The sequence below is a fragment of the Vigna unguiculata genome, chromosome 11 (genome assembly GCF_004118075.2).
Source record: "Vigna unguiculata cultivar IT97K-499-35 chromosome 11, ASM411807v1, whole genome shotgun sequence".
NCBI classification, from domain to species: domain Eukaryota; kingdom Viridiplantae; phylum Streptophyta; class Magnoliopsida; order Fabales; family Fabaceae; genus Vigna; species Vigna unguiculata.
In genome coordinates, this window is record NC_040289.1 from 37,979,938 (window position 1) to 37,996,056 (window position 16,119).

General features: G+C 33.8%; 2 protein-coding genes across 5 annotated transcripts; one reads left to right on the forward strand and one right to left on the reverse strand.

Annotated features, from left to right (window-relative positions):
* Positions 1-236: 236 nt before the first annotated feature.
* LOC114168947 (SWI/SNF complex subunit SWI3D) lies at positions 237-7,366 on the forward strand. Of its 4 annotated transcripts, none has more exons than XR_003600794.1 (8): positions 237-790; positions 1,789-2,321; positions 2,965-3,618; positions 3,943-4,109; positions 4,203-4,945; positions 5,092-5,288; positions 5,379-5,822; positions 7,019-7,366. XR_003600794.1 is itself a non-coding variant. In XM_028053934.1 (7 exons), the coding sequence occupies exons 1-7, from the start codon at positions 349-351 to the stop codon at positions 5,751-5,753; spliced, it is 3,111 nt and encodes a 1,036-aa protein (XP_027909735.1). In that variant the 5' UTR covers positions 237-348; the 3' UTR covers positions 5,754-6,124. The 4 variants fall into 4 exon arrangements, 1 of the variants encoding a protein (XP_027909735.1); XR_003600795.1 differs by having other exon boundaries at positions 7,034-7,366; XR_003600796.1 differs by lacking the exon at positions 7,019-7,366 and adding an exon at positions 6,854-7,012.
* An 880-nt stretch (positions 7,367-8,246) lies between these two features.
* LOC114170094 (ras-related protein Rab7) lies at positions 8,247-11,693 on the reverse strand. Its single transcript, XM_028055579.1, has 7 exons — positions 11,414-11,693; positions 11,064-11,090; positions 10,837-10,936; positions 9,619-9,765; positions 9,431-9,511; positions 9,147-9,292; positions 8,247-8,583 (listed from the first exon to the last, which is right to left on the reverse strand). Exons 1-7 carry the CDS (start codon positions 11,464-11,466, stop codon positions 8,517-8,519), a joined length of 621 nt encoding a protein of 206 aa, XP_027911380.1. The 5' UTR covers positions 11,467-11,693; the 3' UTR covers positions 8,247-8,516.
* Between the last annotated feature and the right edge of the window lie 4,426 nt (positions 11,694-16,119).

Here is a 16,119-nt window from a genome sequence, read left to right on the forward strand (position 1 = left end):
TTTAATTAACATATATTAAGAAAAAAGTAATGTAATAAAGTTATTTTTTATGAAGACAAAAAGATTTTTGAAAGTAGTGTACGAATATACACATTCATTCAATTTTTATATGTTAGGAAAATAATATACTTAGGTCGTGATATTACATAGGCACACGTACGCAGGGAGTGGAGTGTGTGTGGCGGAAGCAGTAAAAGGCTAGGTGGAAATAACAAAAGAGGGAAATTAGATAACGACGACGTATTAATGTGTTCCAAGGCAAGGGAAGGGAAGCACCACCACAGTTTCACATTCACTCACCCAATTTTATTTCTTCCCTAACCCCTTTCCCTTCTCCTTCTCTTCTCCATGGAGGAGAAACGCCGCGAACCTGCTCCCTCCGCCGCAGATTCCCCGGCATCGGAGCCCGCATCGTCTCGCCGCCGTGCCGGGGCCAACAAGCGCAAGTCCGCTGCTCTCAACGCCTCCGGTTCCTCTTCCGCCCCCTCTAAACGCGCCGCTCGCGACAAGGCCTCGCCGCTCCACCCTCCTCCCCTCCACAATGGCCCCCTCACCCGGGCCCGCCAAACCCCCAACTCCCTCGCCGCCGCTTCCTCGTCCGCCGCTGCTTCCGCTCCCGCCGCCGTCAAACACTCCGAACGCACCCATCCCTCCGCTGCAGACTCCGCCGCGCTCGCCGAGCAGCTGAGGAAGGAGAGCGAGTGGGAGACTCTGGAGGCCGCGATTGAAGCGGAATTCGAAGCCCTCAGATCTCGCGGTGCCAATGCGCACGTGGTTCCCACTCATTGCGGTGAGACTTTGGGCACTTTCTCGAACCCTAATTTGGTTATGCTTATCTTCTGGGCTTCAATTGTAGCAAATAGTATGAAACACGCCATGTGTTCGATTTTATGCCATTGTTGTTCACTTGATGTTCGCGACGAACGAGTGATTCCAACGAACTGGTGCATGATAGATTCTCTTAAGTTATGTTTTTACCATTTGCGGTTTGCTTTTCTTCCTAATTCGCAATTTAAATTACGTTACCCTAAGTAGGTGTAATTGTTTGAGAACTCAGCTGCTTTTCTAAATTACATCAGAGATTTGATGTGGGAAATTGTGTGTAATAGTTGTATATTCTGAAATTTGACCAGACCAAGCTGACCTTATGACCTAGCTGAATAAGTGATGACCAGAGGCGTGCCCGAGGCTCTGACTAGTGGGGGCAAACAATATAACTGTATACTCTTATTTTAACATGAGTCTGTCACTTGATAATGGAATCACTATATAAATTTGTTGGGAGCAAAAAATTAAATTTTCATGTATTTAATTGTAACTTTACAAAATTAAGGGGGTGTCCATCCTCAAACCTTCTAGGTCTGCCACTGCTGATGATGACAGTGTGACTTTTAACAAAATAACAGATGACTGTGGACTTTTGTAGTAGGTAGCAAGGAAAGGTCAGGAATAACTGTGTGGAAGCTGATTGAGTGTTTCTGTTTTGTTTGTTGGAACTTTCTTAACCCTAAACAAGAGAAAACTGCACTGCAAGACATATCATCCTTGCTGCTGGTTCAAAAGTATGTTGCATAATTTAAAGAACGGTGCAGTATGAGCATTAATTCCTATCATGTAGTTATCCAACAAGATGCTGGAGATACTTTTATGAAAATGTTTGGTGACCCAGGTGTTCAAATTTTTTATTTACTATTTCAATATGTAATTGCAATGAGCGTTTTTAGGTTTTGGCCCAAGCTAAAAGAGGTTATTCTTAAATTAGTCATTTACTTTGAAATTTAATTTCAGGTTGGTTTTCATGGTTGTATATTCATGAAATTGAGAAGCAAATGTTACCTTCTTTCTTTAATGGAAAAACTGAAAATCGGACGCCTGATGTATACATGGAGATACGAAATTGGATAATGAAGAAGTTTCATTCAAATCCAAATGTGCAAATTGAAATGAAAGATATGTCACAGCTTAATGTTGGAGACATGGATGCTAGGCAAGAGGTAATGGAGTTTCTGGATTATTGGGGTTTAATTAACTTCCACCCATTCCCTTCAATGGATTCTGCTGTGGCCACTGCCAGTGATGATGGAGAAGCAGAAAAGAGTTCTTTGCTTGAAAAATTGTATCACTTTGAAACTCTGCAATTATGTCGACCTGTTCAAAGGTCTAGCCAAATGACTCCAGCTACAGCCTCTGGCTTGTTTCCAGAGTCTACTATTGCTGAAGAGTTGGTGAAACAAGAGGGGCCAGCTGTTGAGATGCTTGAGTACCATTGCAATTCATGTTCTGCTGATTGTTCTCGCAAACGTTACCATTGCCAGAAGCAGGTTGGTATCTATTACTTAAATTGAAATGCACCTTATGGTGATATGCTGAAGATATGGTTTAACTTTAAATATATTATTTATCATTCCTTGCGTACCACTCAAATGCAATCTTGTCCCAAACTTGGTGTTCTTATAAAAGTTGTAGTCTAAGTTCCATTGGTTTGTATATTTGTACTATATCTCACACTTTTAATGAATTAATATATTAGCACATTTTATGATGTCTACAATAAATGTTTTCCGTTGTTACCTTTGTAGCTTGATGGTGTGGAATCAATTTACATTGTTATCCGAGTTGGGTTATAGATTTTTTACTTTTGTTAAATGCCACCATAAAAGGACATTTCTGGAGTAGTGTAACAGCTACAGTCAGTTTTGAAACCTTTTCAATTGCCATTGAACTTACAAAAGAATCAATCATCAAGAGAGGCTAAGTGTTTATTTACTCAAAGGGTCATTGTTTATATTGATTGATTTTGAGGGCGTAGTGGTTTCTGTAACTTAGTTAGCAGCAGGCTGGTTGTCTATTTCACTCTTTGTTGAATTCTCACTAATACATTGTTGGCATGTTGTTATTCATGAGTTTTTAAATTTGCTCCATTTCATCTTGTATATTTTATCTATTCTGTGATGTGTCTGACAGGCAGATTTTGATCTGTGTTCCGACTGCTTTAGTAATAGAAGATTTGGCTCTGGCATGTCTTCATTGGATTTTATACTCATGGAACCAGCTGAAGTTGCAGGGGTTAATGGTGGAAAGTGGACTGATCAAGAGACCCTTCTGCTACTTGAAGCCTTAGAACTTTATAAAGAAAATTGGAATGAAATTGCTGAACATGTTGGAACAAAAACAAAAGCTCAGTGCATATCGTACTTTGTTCAAATGCCAATTGAGGATACCTTTGCTGAATTTGATGATAATATTGATGCTGGTTGCAAAGAACCAACAGATCCAGTTGCAACAAACAATGACTCATCTATGGACAAGGATGCTTCAGAGTGTATTGAGAATGATACTAGTGATGGCATCAAAGACCAGGATAAAAATTCCAAGGCTGAGGACGTTGAAGTGAAGGTGAATCAGGAGGAGAATCTAAAGTTACAAGAAGGTAGTGATGAGAAAGCCAGTGAGGGAACTTCCAAATCTGAAGATGCTGTTAAGGTGAAGTCTGATCAGGAAGCAGGCAATGAATGTGCTATAAATGCTCTCAAGGAAGCATTTGCTGCTGTTGGTTATTCTCTTGGACCTGATGGACCTTCTTCATTTGCTGAAGTGGGTAATCCTGTCATGGCACTGGTAAGTTGAATGCTTTGATGCATGAACAGTAACATTAATTCTGTGTATTTTTGGGGTAAGCTGGTTTGAATTATTTAATTCAAATCTCCTTTCTTTAGGACAATAATTTTGAATCACTTATATTTTTCTGTAAGTTTGTAACTGCTGTGCCATGTCTTTTTGCTTGCAGACCACAAAACTGCGAGCGTTTGTTACACCATTAAACAATACTTACTATTATATTACATAGAATCTTTCTCGTTCGTTGTGTCATTTCATGTTATTTCTCATGTAGTCTTGCACACTCTGTCTTGCTAAGTAGTATTTTGTGGCTTTCTTCTACAGGCAACGTTCCTTGCACACTTGGTGGGTACTGATGTGGCTGTTGCTTCAGCTCATAGTTCCATAAAATCCATGTCAAGAAATTCTCCTGGCACTGACCTTGCTGCAAGGTGTTGCTTTCTTCTAGAAGATCCGCCAGATCATAAGAATGAACCAACTAGTTCTGAGAAGTATGTGTGGTAGTTTTCACTTGGTAGTTTGATATGAAGTCCACTTCTTGTTGATTGAAACTTACAATGTTATTACTGTATTTTTTATAACAGGGATTCTAAAAGTGAGGGAGATCAGGATGAAGTAAATGTAAAGAAGGACAAACCAATGTTGGATGATAAAGATTTACCGAATGATCACAGTAATATGAAAGTTGTAAGTGACACTTTAGAAGACAAGGGACAGGCGGCTTCCACAGATGGTGCAGCCTCAGCAGAAAAGCCAATTTCTCCGAAGGAGCAACCAATGGTTAATCATGAAAGTGGGCTTGACAATTGTAATGTTCCTATCAGTGCAAAGCTATCCAATGATCAAGCACCAGACACTCTGCATGATTCAGGTGGTTCAACATCCAAGGCTGAAACTAAATCTAATTCTGACCAGGTTCAGGAGGGATCCTTAATTGAAGAACCTTGTCCTGCAAAGGTCATATCTGTGTCTGATTCTCTTCCATCAGAGAAGAAAGAACTTCAGCCACTTAAATCCAATTTACCAGAAGAGTCTCCAAAGCTAGTAGAGACATCAAAATGTGAGATAGTCTCTGACTCTATTCCCCCAACTAAGAACAAGTCTCAAAATCCACAATCTACAAATCCAGTTTGTGAATCTGTAGAAACAACAGACTCAGCCATGGATGTTGAAGGAGTTTCTAATTCCTTGCCGCCAGAAAAGGTTGACTCTCAGGCACTATTAACAACAAAATCATCCCAATGTAATGGGACAGAAAAGGATGTAGATATGTCACCATCAGATCCAGTTAGACAAAATTCTGCTGCTGAAAATTGTGCAAATACAGGTCTCTTTCTTTTCCTTCCTCTCGTCCACGCATGCAGGGAAAAAATAAGTGCCATATTTATTCAGAAAATGTAATTATAGGTCTATCTCTATAATTTAGCAGATTTTGATTTTGATCCACAAAAAATGAATAATTTCAACATACAGGGACAGGTAAAGATCATGCGGATAATGGAGCAAAAGTGGAAGATAACGATACAAGGATTAAACAGGACAGCAATTTTGAGAAAATGAAACGGGCTGCAGTTTCTACACTTGCTGCAGCCGCAGTAAAAGCAAAAGTTCTAGCAAATCAGGAAGAAGACCAAATCCGACAGCTTACTTCCTTGTTGATAGAAAAACAGGTAATCTCATGGCCTGGTGAAGATATCGTTGCCTTGTACTTCCTTGTTGTTTTGTTTCTGACTTTCTTGGTAAATTCTGTCTACTTACAGTTGCTCAAGTTGGAAACTAAGTTGGCTTTTTTCAATGATGTGGAGAATGTGGTGATGAGGGCAAGGGAGCATGTAGAGCGATCGAGGCATAAGCTTTATCACGAGCGTGCGTTGATTATTGCATCGCGGCTTGGTATACCAGCTTCGTCCTCTAGAGGTATACCACCAACTATATCAACTAATAGAATTCCTACAAATATTGCGAACTCACTCCCAAGACCACAAATGATGATGAGTCCACAAAGGCCACTTCTTTCTAGACCTGCAGCCACTGCAGCTACAACTCTTCAAAACCCATTAGCATCTTCAACTGCGGTAGGAAATTCCGTTCGGCCATCTAACCAGGAAAAACTTTCTTCTGTTGGGACAAAATAAAGGTTCAGTACATCTGCTAAAAAGTTATTGTCTTCATACGTACTGATCTCTCGCCATCATTTTGACAATGTGAGTATGCATTCTCATTTTGTTGTGGGTTTTCTTTTAGTTGAGGTCAAGATGGTATATTCCTTATAGCAGCTTAGTTGAGTGTTATATAGTAGATCATAACTGGTAATTTTAGTAAACAAAGTAAATAGAAAAAAAAATTACGCAAAAATGATAACTATTAGGAAACGAAGTGAAAGAAACATATGGAGTTCAACTTGGGAATATTTGAGGAGAAAGCATGACAGTCCGTTTCCAATTTGAAGACATGAATCTGTATTTTGACCTTATTTTTTATTGGATTTTGCTCTTTCCTATATTGGGAATTCTTATGTGTTAGTTTTTTTTTTCTCTTTTTGTCCTCAACTCCCTGTTTCTACACATAAAGCATTCCATTCAATAGAGTTGATCGATTATGATTTAAATACTTCTTTTTCTAATTCATCTTACAGAATGAACTTTAACCTTAATTCAATTTTATAAAACCTACTTATAAAATTAGATTTAGGCACTTTTATATTATAATTTAGTCATATTTCTAATCGACCAGTTATTTTCAACATTTCTCATTGCATTAGGAACGTTTTTATCATAATTGCACAGGCTTTAGAGATAACTTGACTCCTTTGTTCAAAGCCATACCTTTTTTGGTTGTTTTTAGTGAGAAGCTAATCTTATTTAATGGATACCGCGCTCATCTTTGTAAGTTTAATTATTCATTTACTTTTTAGTCTCTATATGTAAAAACAAATCATATTAGTTCCTACTAATTTAATCTTAGTTCATATATATGTGTGTACAATTTTTTAGTTCACTGTTTTGAACTCAAAAACGAAAAGGGATTATAAATAATTTGTATAGAAGTTAAACGACGATTCTTAAATATAGGGACTAAAATTGATTATTTTTAAGTATGAGGGCTATAAGAAAAAGGTTGTTCATCTATAAGAATCTATAGAGTAAATTAGTATTTTTTATATTGACTGAAGTTGTTTGATTGCTTATCCAAATTGCTTGATTGCTTTTAATTTAGTTCCTCCCTTCAATAACAGTATGACGTGGATGAAATTGAAAGGGTTGCAGCATGTTGAAAATGAGTCACATGTAGAGATCAAAATGTGTTTAGTTCCAGTATAGTTCCTTGTTTTGGTTGAATTATTAGTAGTTCTAGCTTGTTGCATGCATGGTAATTAATTATCGGATGCCACTTGATCCAGTCAATTGTTTCAAAGGTCAAGTGCTGGTTAGGACTAACTCCAAATTGACGACAATTGGAAATTCAGTGAGCAGAGTAGCACATTGCAAGTTCATCCTTACCGATATAAGGAGCCGCCGGAGTTGAGAGGACGGAAGTTTACTGATATTTTGAAGTTGTAGAGCCATTTTTTTAAAATTTATTTTTCAAGTATTTAACTTAAAACAAGTGGATAGTTGTGCAAAATTTGCGCGTTCAATCCTATAACTTCAATGCTATTCACTGCATTATTGGTTGAGAACATATTGAAATTTGGATGACTTCATAAAGAATATATAGCAATCTCGCAATGATCAAGAATTCGCTACGTTATGGCTATGCCTCATTTTACCTCATTTCTTTTTCTTCACTCGCTCTTGCCTTCATAGTCACCTTATCTGCGGATCTTAAGAGGGCTAGTTTCTTTCTTTCTTTCTTTCGAATTAAAATCCTTCTATCCTCGATCTATAAAACAACAGTTTTTGGATGACTACTTTTAGCAATCAATTTATAATTTTAAAATTTAGAAAAAAGATTAATTCATTCCACATTTTTACTATAAATATTTATAGGACAATTTCCATCTATTTAATAACATTAAAAGTTATATTTCTTTTATTTCATTCACAATCGATATTAAAAGGAGTGAATAATTATAGTAAAGTCAAAATATATACGAATTTAGAAAAACCAGTGGCTGGAGCTTATTCGGCGGTAGTTGTTATTCTTGGTTGCTTGCTGGTTTTGGTATCAACGATTATGCTTTGACCAAAAGTCATACATCACTAATTACTTTCAGTCTGCTATTCAGAAAGATCATTCCACTCCGTCAAATTTGTTTTTTTCAAACCCAAGGAAAATCCACGGCAAAAGTAATTTATAAAAAGACAACAAAGCTTAAAATCTAAAATATAATGTGTTCAGGCCGTCTTGGTTTAAATTATAAGGGTAAGAAAATTTGCACACCATGTTGATATCGGACAAACCAAAAATATAAACTGTTAGGTCTGAAGCTTCTATTTCCTTTTATAGAAAATCACCATATCTTAAGGTTTCAATACCTCGAGAGATTTACCCAGAAACGTCTGAATCCCAGCAAACAACTGCGTTGTGAGGGTCCATCAACAAAGCTCGAATCATGACCAAAACAATCAATCATGGTTCACAAATTTGTGGAATAACGAAAACAGTCGTACAAAATACTACCGATGTTGAGTACGAACAATGAGCAATGCAATATATAACTTCAAAAAGATCTTACGCAGTTTTCTTTTACAATATCGGAATAGCATACATGAAGAACAACTAATATGATCAATTATAACATACCAAACAAGCACCAAATATAGCATTGGACAAATTTGTTTCTTGAGCAAACACTAATGTACAATGACGCCTCCTCATAGACAGCAATGGCTAAACACAGTGAAATCATTTTGAAGTAATGTACTTTATTTGTTTTGAAAAGAAAACCTATATATTCAGCACTCGCACCCTGTTGCCCGTGGCTGACTGCTGTTTCCAACATCAATTGTGTCTGGCAGGTATCTTCAATAAGCACGGACAGCAAAATCCAAAATGTAATATCAATAACACATGAATGGATAAATGAAGTTTCAAATAATAAGAACCATAACCAAGAAATAGAAATATTGCAAACAAAATACACACCAATAACCAACCAATTGCAGGACTTAATTATATTAGACAAACTAGCATCTCCAAAACTAAATCCCGAAGCAGTCGTAGTAAGCAGTGATCTTTCAATATTACACAAAAATTGTTCCATTTTACCAACAAATAAAAAACAGAAACATTAAAACAATAAGCTTGCAATTAATAATGTATGCCCATGACCAATTTTTTTTGGGTACAGCATAAAAAATGGTTTGTCTCTAATATCAATAAGGAAACATTAACCATAGATAGATCTTCCAATTTTAATATATGGACATTGTGATTTAAGACACTGATGGGTTCAAACTATGCTCCCTCAAACAATGAACACAACTTCATAAAGTGAGACATCTAGTTTATTATGACTCTGGTGATAAGTTCAGTTGGTCAGTTGACAAATACGAAAGAAGAGATGCTCAGCTTTAGGAACTTACAATTCTTCTTCTTCTCCACTTTTCAGGGCATTCTTTGCTATGCATTGGAATGCTTCTTCAACATTAATGCCTTCTTTGGCAGATGTCTCAAAATATGGAATATTTCCTTTTGATGCACACCAAGCCCGAGCCTTCTTTTCTGATACCTGCACACAGGAACTTGTCGAGTTCATATCTTTAGCATTATGCATTATAGGTATTTTACAAGTCTTAGAGTGTCTGGTGGGGATATCTTTTGAAAAATAGAAAGAAAAATTGAAGACAGCAAACTCGGGGGGAAATACCACTCTGCTGTTCCCACCATCAATATCTATTTTGTTTCCTATGACGACAAAAGGAAAATTCTCTGGATCGGAAGGACTTGCCTGACAAAGTGATCACAAATATTAGAAGTTGCAAATTCTGTAAAATAGTGCTTGCCATAGTAGATAAAAACAAAAAAATTTACACATTTGGAGGAACATAAGCATACTTGAATCAGAAATTCCTCCCTCCAGTTGTTAAGGTTGTCAAACGATTTCATTGAATTAACATCATATACAAGAACACAACAATCAGCGCCTCGATAAAAAGCAACTCCAAGGCTTTGGAATCTTTCTTGGCCAGCTGTATCCCAAATCTGTAAAGTTAAGAACAAACAATTAACAACAATAAAATTTTGACCATTACAACTTATTTAAAAATACAGAAATAGAATGTGAGAATAGAATAAAGCCCAAAACTAATATCCACTACGAACAAAGTTACACAGGCGTCTTGCACACTGCAAGGGTGTGACAGTAGTACGACTACACTTGTCACTCACAAAATCACAATCTTCAGCTTTAAAGCCTCCATTAAGGCTCTTAAGAGAGCAACAAAACAATTTATCCTTTCATCATTACAAATCTAGTACTCTTTAAAATAGTTTAGTTATCTATCCCATCAGATTCCATCTATACAACATCCCAAAGATGCTCAATGATATTAATAAAAAAACATTTTATTGTATACTATACTATGAAGTCCACGTTAAGGTCACAACTGTCACATGTACAAAACATACTATAATGACATGAAAAATAATGGGATGATTAGTTTCTGAGAAATTCAAGAAAATGGTACCCTGCACTACCTACATCCCATGTACAAGAGCATTTCCATAAAGTCCAAGAAACTATATATTTCAAAATAATTTGAGTGTGTCTGAAACCTGTCTGATTGGCGTTAAATGGAGGTTTACACGTTCTTATGCACAAGTAAAAGCAATGCAAGAGTTGGATTGGCGTTAAATTGAAAGTGGAATTCGGTACACACTTAAACATTCTAACATTATTAGGAGTAATGACCAGAGAAACTTAATCCAATGGGCTAGAAAGCTTAGACTAAGTACGATGTGAACGTATATACGATGCCTCGGAAATTAGACAATTTGTTCCACAGGCTTTATAGCTTGCAAGATCAATATATGAAAACCATCATTAAGGAGTTTACAATCAACGAATTCTTCCACCAAATCAGTACATACCACGACACATAATAAGATAGGGAAACCTAGGTACTAACATCAGGAAGGTGAGACTCCAACATAATCAGTATCTTCTACCCCCTTCCTAGCATCCGAAAAACCCACCATCTCACCCAAACTTAAGGCCCAAGCATGCATGCACTTCCACGCATAGCAAAAACAAGCTAAGCACTATCGACAAACCTGTAAGGTGAAAAGCCTATCTTCGAATTGCACTTCTTTAGTCAAAAAATCCGCTCCAATGGTTGCCTTGTACTGATTACTAAACTTCTTATTCACATATCTAAATTACATAGGTTAGGGAAATACATAATTTCCATACTGAACTGAGCACTAGAAAACAAATAGCATCGAAGATTAAAACAATAATAAACAGAAACAAGGAGTTCTAGACAGAAACCGAAGGATACTGGTTCATCAAAGACGTCTTCCCCACCCTGCGAAACATCAACAGCAGCATCATACAGTGATTTCAAAATAAATAAAGAACTAAAAACCGGTAGAAATGGTAAAACTCTGCAACTAACAAATCGACTAAGCGCAATTGCAAATGCGAAAGAGATTTAAGTAACGGAAGCAACGGTTGTTGTGATCCAAACAAGAACATGAAAAATTCCACAATATAAACCAATCGGAAGTAAAATGAAATAACATAACGAAATTATCGAAGGGAGAGACAAGAAAGAGGTTGAAAAGTGCGAAGAATGAAGAGATCTGTGTAAAGAGAAACCCTAGAAATGGAAAAGAGGAAGAGACAAACCCACTGTCACCGAGAATGATGACTTTCAGGAGAGTTCTTCTTCGGGAAGGCATGGCGGTGGCGAGTGATGAGTGATGCGATCGGAGAAAGTAAGAATTGAAATAAAGTGTTATAGAGTGTTTGACTGAGTCGTTGCGGTGCGCTACGCTCTCTCTCTCTCTCTCTCTCTGTGCACCTCCAAACTCAACTTCTCTCTCGTCTCTCTCTATGCAAAATTGCAATTGCAAACGCCTTCTTCTTCTCTCTCTCTCTCTTCGCGAATATTCCGTCGCTGACAGCTGGACCAGTACAAATGAAAATCGACAACTATTTCTTTCAAGTTTATTTATTTATTATTTATTGTGCACCATATAGATTCATATTTTTATTTTATTTCAAAATACTAATTAAATAACTATATATACATATAAATAAATAATAAGGAAATGTTAGAAACAGAAAAAACCTGGTTACAAAAATATGTTTTGAAAGATGTTTTCATTTATTTTTTTGGATAAATATGTTTTTGTCCTCAGTAAAATTTAGAATTAGATATTTATTGAAATTTTTTATCAATTTAGTTTTTCATTTTAATAAACATGTAAATTTAATTTTTTAATTAAATTTTATTGAATTTATTTGAAGTTTCAAACACATGATAATATTTAAATTAACATTTAAATAAAGATAGATCAAATGATATAAATAATTCAAATACTACCATAAAATACATTTGAAATATTAAATAAACTTAATAAAATCGGATTAAAAATATTAAATTTATACATTTTAAAAAATAAACGACTATATTAGTTAAAAATTTTGAAAAATGACCAATTTTAATTTTGACTGAATTTTGAAGAACTAAAAATATTTAACTTTTTTCTTATTGCAAACTACTAACCGTTGAACAAATCAATAATGGTATGATAGTACGATAAATGAATCTAACTTATTAAGTTGATTTTGGTAAATCATTATGTGATATTATGATTTGATAGTACTAATTAAATTTATTTTTACTTTTGATAAAATGGATAAATTTTTATGATACTTTTTAGAAAATCAATTCCTAATATAATTCAGAATATAACTCACGCTTGATGCAGATGAACTATACTTTCATAATATTTTATTTTATTAAATACGAAAATAATTAATTGGTACCCTATGATATAAATTTAATTATTAAACTCAAGTGTCCAAAAAAATGTACACCAACAAATTAATCTGTTTAGGTAGAAACATCTCTTACACAATTTTTTTTTTAACATCTGAATATCTCGAACCAACAAAACAATAATAGTAATATAACAACAATATTAATGTATCTCTTTAAAATTTGTTCCTGTACTGTCGTTGAACTCGTGTCATCACCGTAAAAGCACACTACACACAAAATTCAAATTCTCACCGTCTAAGAACTGAAATAATAATTCAAATATGTAAATAGTATTTCATAAAGTAACCTCATAATTGAATATTTCATCTACCGAGCACATGAAATATGTTTGGCCGTAATATATCTCCAAAACTAGTTTAATTAATAAATTAGAGTATTTATAGTAAAAAAAAGTTTATTAGTTTTTAAATATATATATATATATATATATATATATATATATATATGATTTGTGATAAAACTTTTTGAATTTATTTATTCGGAAAAACTAAATTTTTTTATAATATTTTATTTTACAACTCTATTTCAATTTTAAATAACTTTATTTAATTATATGTACAAGTGTATTACATATACCTTTTTATGGTTTTTTCTAACAAATAAAAATTGTGTTTTGTCACATTCTTTTATTCATATAATAATACAATTACATGATATAATCATGCGTTAATTTATAACGAAAATGAAATGTGAAAACATACGTGAATTTGTCATCATATAAATAATGATATCAACAAGGTATGTGATATTTCAAATATAAATATGTTATTTAGCCTTTTTTTGTTTTTTCTCCTAATAAGAATGAACATAACACAAGATTGTAAGTTGTTGGAAAAATAACAAATAACAACCACAAACAAAAATCAAATCAAAATTTTCCTATACATAAATAACATGCAAAACAATGAGACGTATGGGAAAAAAAAAAGAAATCAAGAGTCACAACAACTTTTTAAGTGGAAAAATATCAATATGGATGAAAAATTAATAAGACATAGTCTAATAAAAACTTTCACTAATAATTAACGAATATACCGTAAGTTTACTCAAAATTGTTCATTAAGCAATAGAAAAACATTCTCTTTATCGACGAGGTGGATAACAATACAATAAAATCTCTTTAATGGTTGTTCTCTTCTTCTTCACTCTTTGGTGGGTTGTCTTCTTTTCCCACTAAAGACACTAACAACATTTTTCTCTTTGTTCTAAATAAAGACTAAATCCTCTCTATTTTGTATTTTCAAAAGGATTACTAATCTTTGTATTTTTTAGAAATCCTTCATTAGTGGTTATGAATGATATATTTTTCTCGATCTCTGATTTATTTCTATGAAACCAATATGAAAAACATCAAGAATAAGAAATAAACCATGTGATTTGATTTGTTCTCAATAGCCACGAGATTATAATCTCAGGTGATCCATTTGTTGACTAATACTCTATTATACTTGTAAGGTGAGATACCACTTGGCAGAGTTGGAATTCTAACCTCGTGGTAGTAACTATAGGCCGAAGGACTGTATAAGGTAGTCAATTTTTATGGAGTGTAGGTCTCCCCAAAGGAAACAAATGTTGGTTGACTGCAAGACCAACATGTTGAGGAGTAGGGAAGAAAGTCGACCTTAGTGATATTGTGGTGCTAAGTGGAAAGGTCGTTCAACGAATAAAAGTTACCCTAGGGATAACAAGTTGATTTGTCCCTATAGCTCATATTGACAAAAAGATTTGGCACCTTGATGTCAGCTTTTTAGTACTCAGGATTGTAGTATGTTCCAAGGGTTGAGTTGTTTGCCCATTACAATTATACGCGAGCTAGGTTTATAACATCATGAAACAATTCAATCCATATCTGATGTGGATGTTCGAATATTGAGAAGAATTCTCCTAATACGAGAGGACAGGGGAAAAAAGCACCTTGTGTGTCAGTTATTGTGTCCAAGGTAAAGGAGTGATAAGGTGAATTAGTGGTTAGAATGAAGAGAATGGAGGGGAAAGTATTGAGTTTGATCCTTCCTGCTAACAATTTGAAGAAATAAGATTGGTTTGGTGAAGTTTAAAGGAAGGGTGGGAGAGGTTGTGGGTTTAACTCCCCCACTAACAAAAACTAACAACTAACAATTGTCGATAAAAAAGATTATGCATGCCTAAGATACGCGTGAGTAGCTAAGAGAATAGCGAACAACTAACAAAGGCTTTGATGAGCGTGTCTGGTTTGATGAACAGTAATAGTGATGGTTAGCGTAAGGAACTGCTAATGGAAAATGACTCAATTTTTAAAAATTTAAGTGAGTTTAAGTTTCACATTAAATAAATTTGATAAAGTTGAATATCATATAAGGAAAAAATACTTATAAACTTATTAGTTTATGATATTAAGTTGGAAGTAGTGTCACCCGAGTGTCGCTCGTGTGTTTAGGTGTAATAATATAAATAATAAATAGTTGAATCAAAAGAAAAATAATTTGAAGAAAAAAAGAATGGTATAAATAATATAAAAAAATTAATGTAAAAAGTATTTTAAAAAAATAAAATAAAATAAAGTATCAATAGTTAAAAATTAAATTATAAATGTTATAAGTATATATATATATATATATATATATATATTAATACATAATTTATATATAATAAAACATACATATTTACTGTACTTTTGCTGTCTAAAACGAAATACGTGTAACTTTTGTCAGCAAATTGTATCATCTATGCAGAAAAAAGTTTTAAATGAAAAAAATTTATGTATAAGCTGTCCAAAACGAAATACGTGTAACCTTTTCATCTATGCAGAAAAAAGTTTTAAAAGAAAATGGTGTTTCGTTTTTCATAATTTTTAATTATTTAATTTTCTTCACAAATCGCATGCAGAAAAAGAGTTTAAAATCAAAAGTGTTTCACTTTTCATATTTTTCAAGTAATTATTTCTCCGTTTTTTCAACTTTCTCTTCTCTCTTTCTATTCACGCATTTTTGTTTTAAATTTTATATTTCATTCTATATTCAAATTTTATTTTTCATGTTTTCTTACAGCTATAGACTTAAAAAAGTTTGTTTGAGTTTATTTTTTATTCACTACATTTATCTAAGCATTTTTTTTTTTGAAAAAAAGAGCTGAAGAATGTGTGGGAAAAAAAATATGCGAGAAGTTTAAGTCAAATAAAAAGTGAAAAAAGGAAATATATATTTTTTAAATAGTTTGATTTTTTTATATACTTGACATGTCAAACTATATTAACACTGTAAAATACAATCATAACTTGTTATTACATGAAAAATCTTATTAAAGAATAGTAAAAAACAATGAATATACATTGAAACCAAACCAACTTACCGTGGTCGGAAATCGACAATTATGATCGATGGTCGAAGAAGATTTATCCATATATAAAAGAAGTTTACGTGTTAACTTATATTTTTGTTTCTTTATGATTTCATTTTTCTTCTAATTTATGTTTTTTTTTGTCACCATTTTCATTTTCTTTATGATGATGTGAAGCTATGCATGTTGACATTAGTATAATGCCATAGTTACACAATGCAAGATCACA

Bases quoted from the DNA above. Each gene is read 5' to 3' on its own strand.
- LOC114170094 (XM_028055579.1), bottom strand. From the start codon at position 11,466: ATGCCTTCCCGAAGAAGAACTCTCCTGAAAGTCATCATTCTCGGTGAC. The intron at 10,937-11,063 runs GTATCCTTCGGT...TATGTAATTTAG, and splicing joins AAGACGTCTTTGATGAACCA to ATATGTGAATAAGAAGTTTA. The intron at 9,293-9,430 runs GTATTTCCCCCC...TCCTGTGTGCAG, and splicing joins ATGGTGGGAACAGCAGAGTG to GTATCAGAAAAGAAGGCTCG.
- LOC114168947 (XM_028053934.1), top strand. From the start codon at position 349: ATGGAGGAGAAACGCCGCGAACCTGCTCCCTCCGCCGCAGATTCCCCG. The intron at 3,619-3,942 runs GTAAGTTGAATG...TTTCTTCTACAG, and splicing joins GTAATCCTGTCATGGCACTG to GCAACGTTCCTTGCACACTT. The intron at 4,110-4,202 runs GTATGTGTGGTA...TTTTTATAACAG, and splicing joins GAACCAACTAGTTCTGAGAA to GGATTCTAAAAGTGAGGGAG.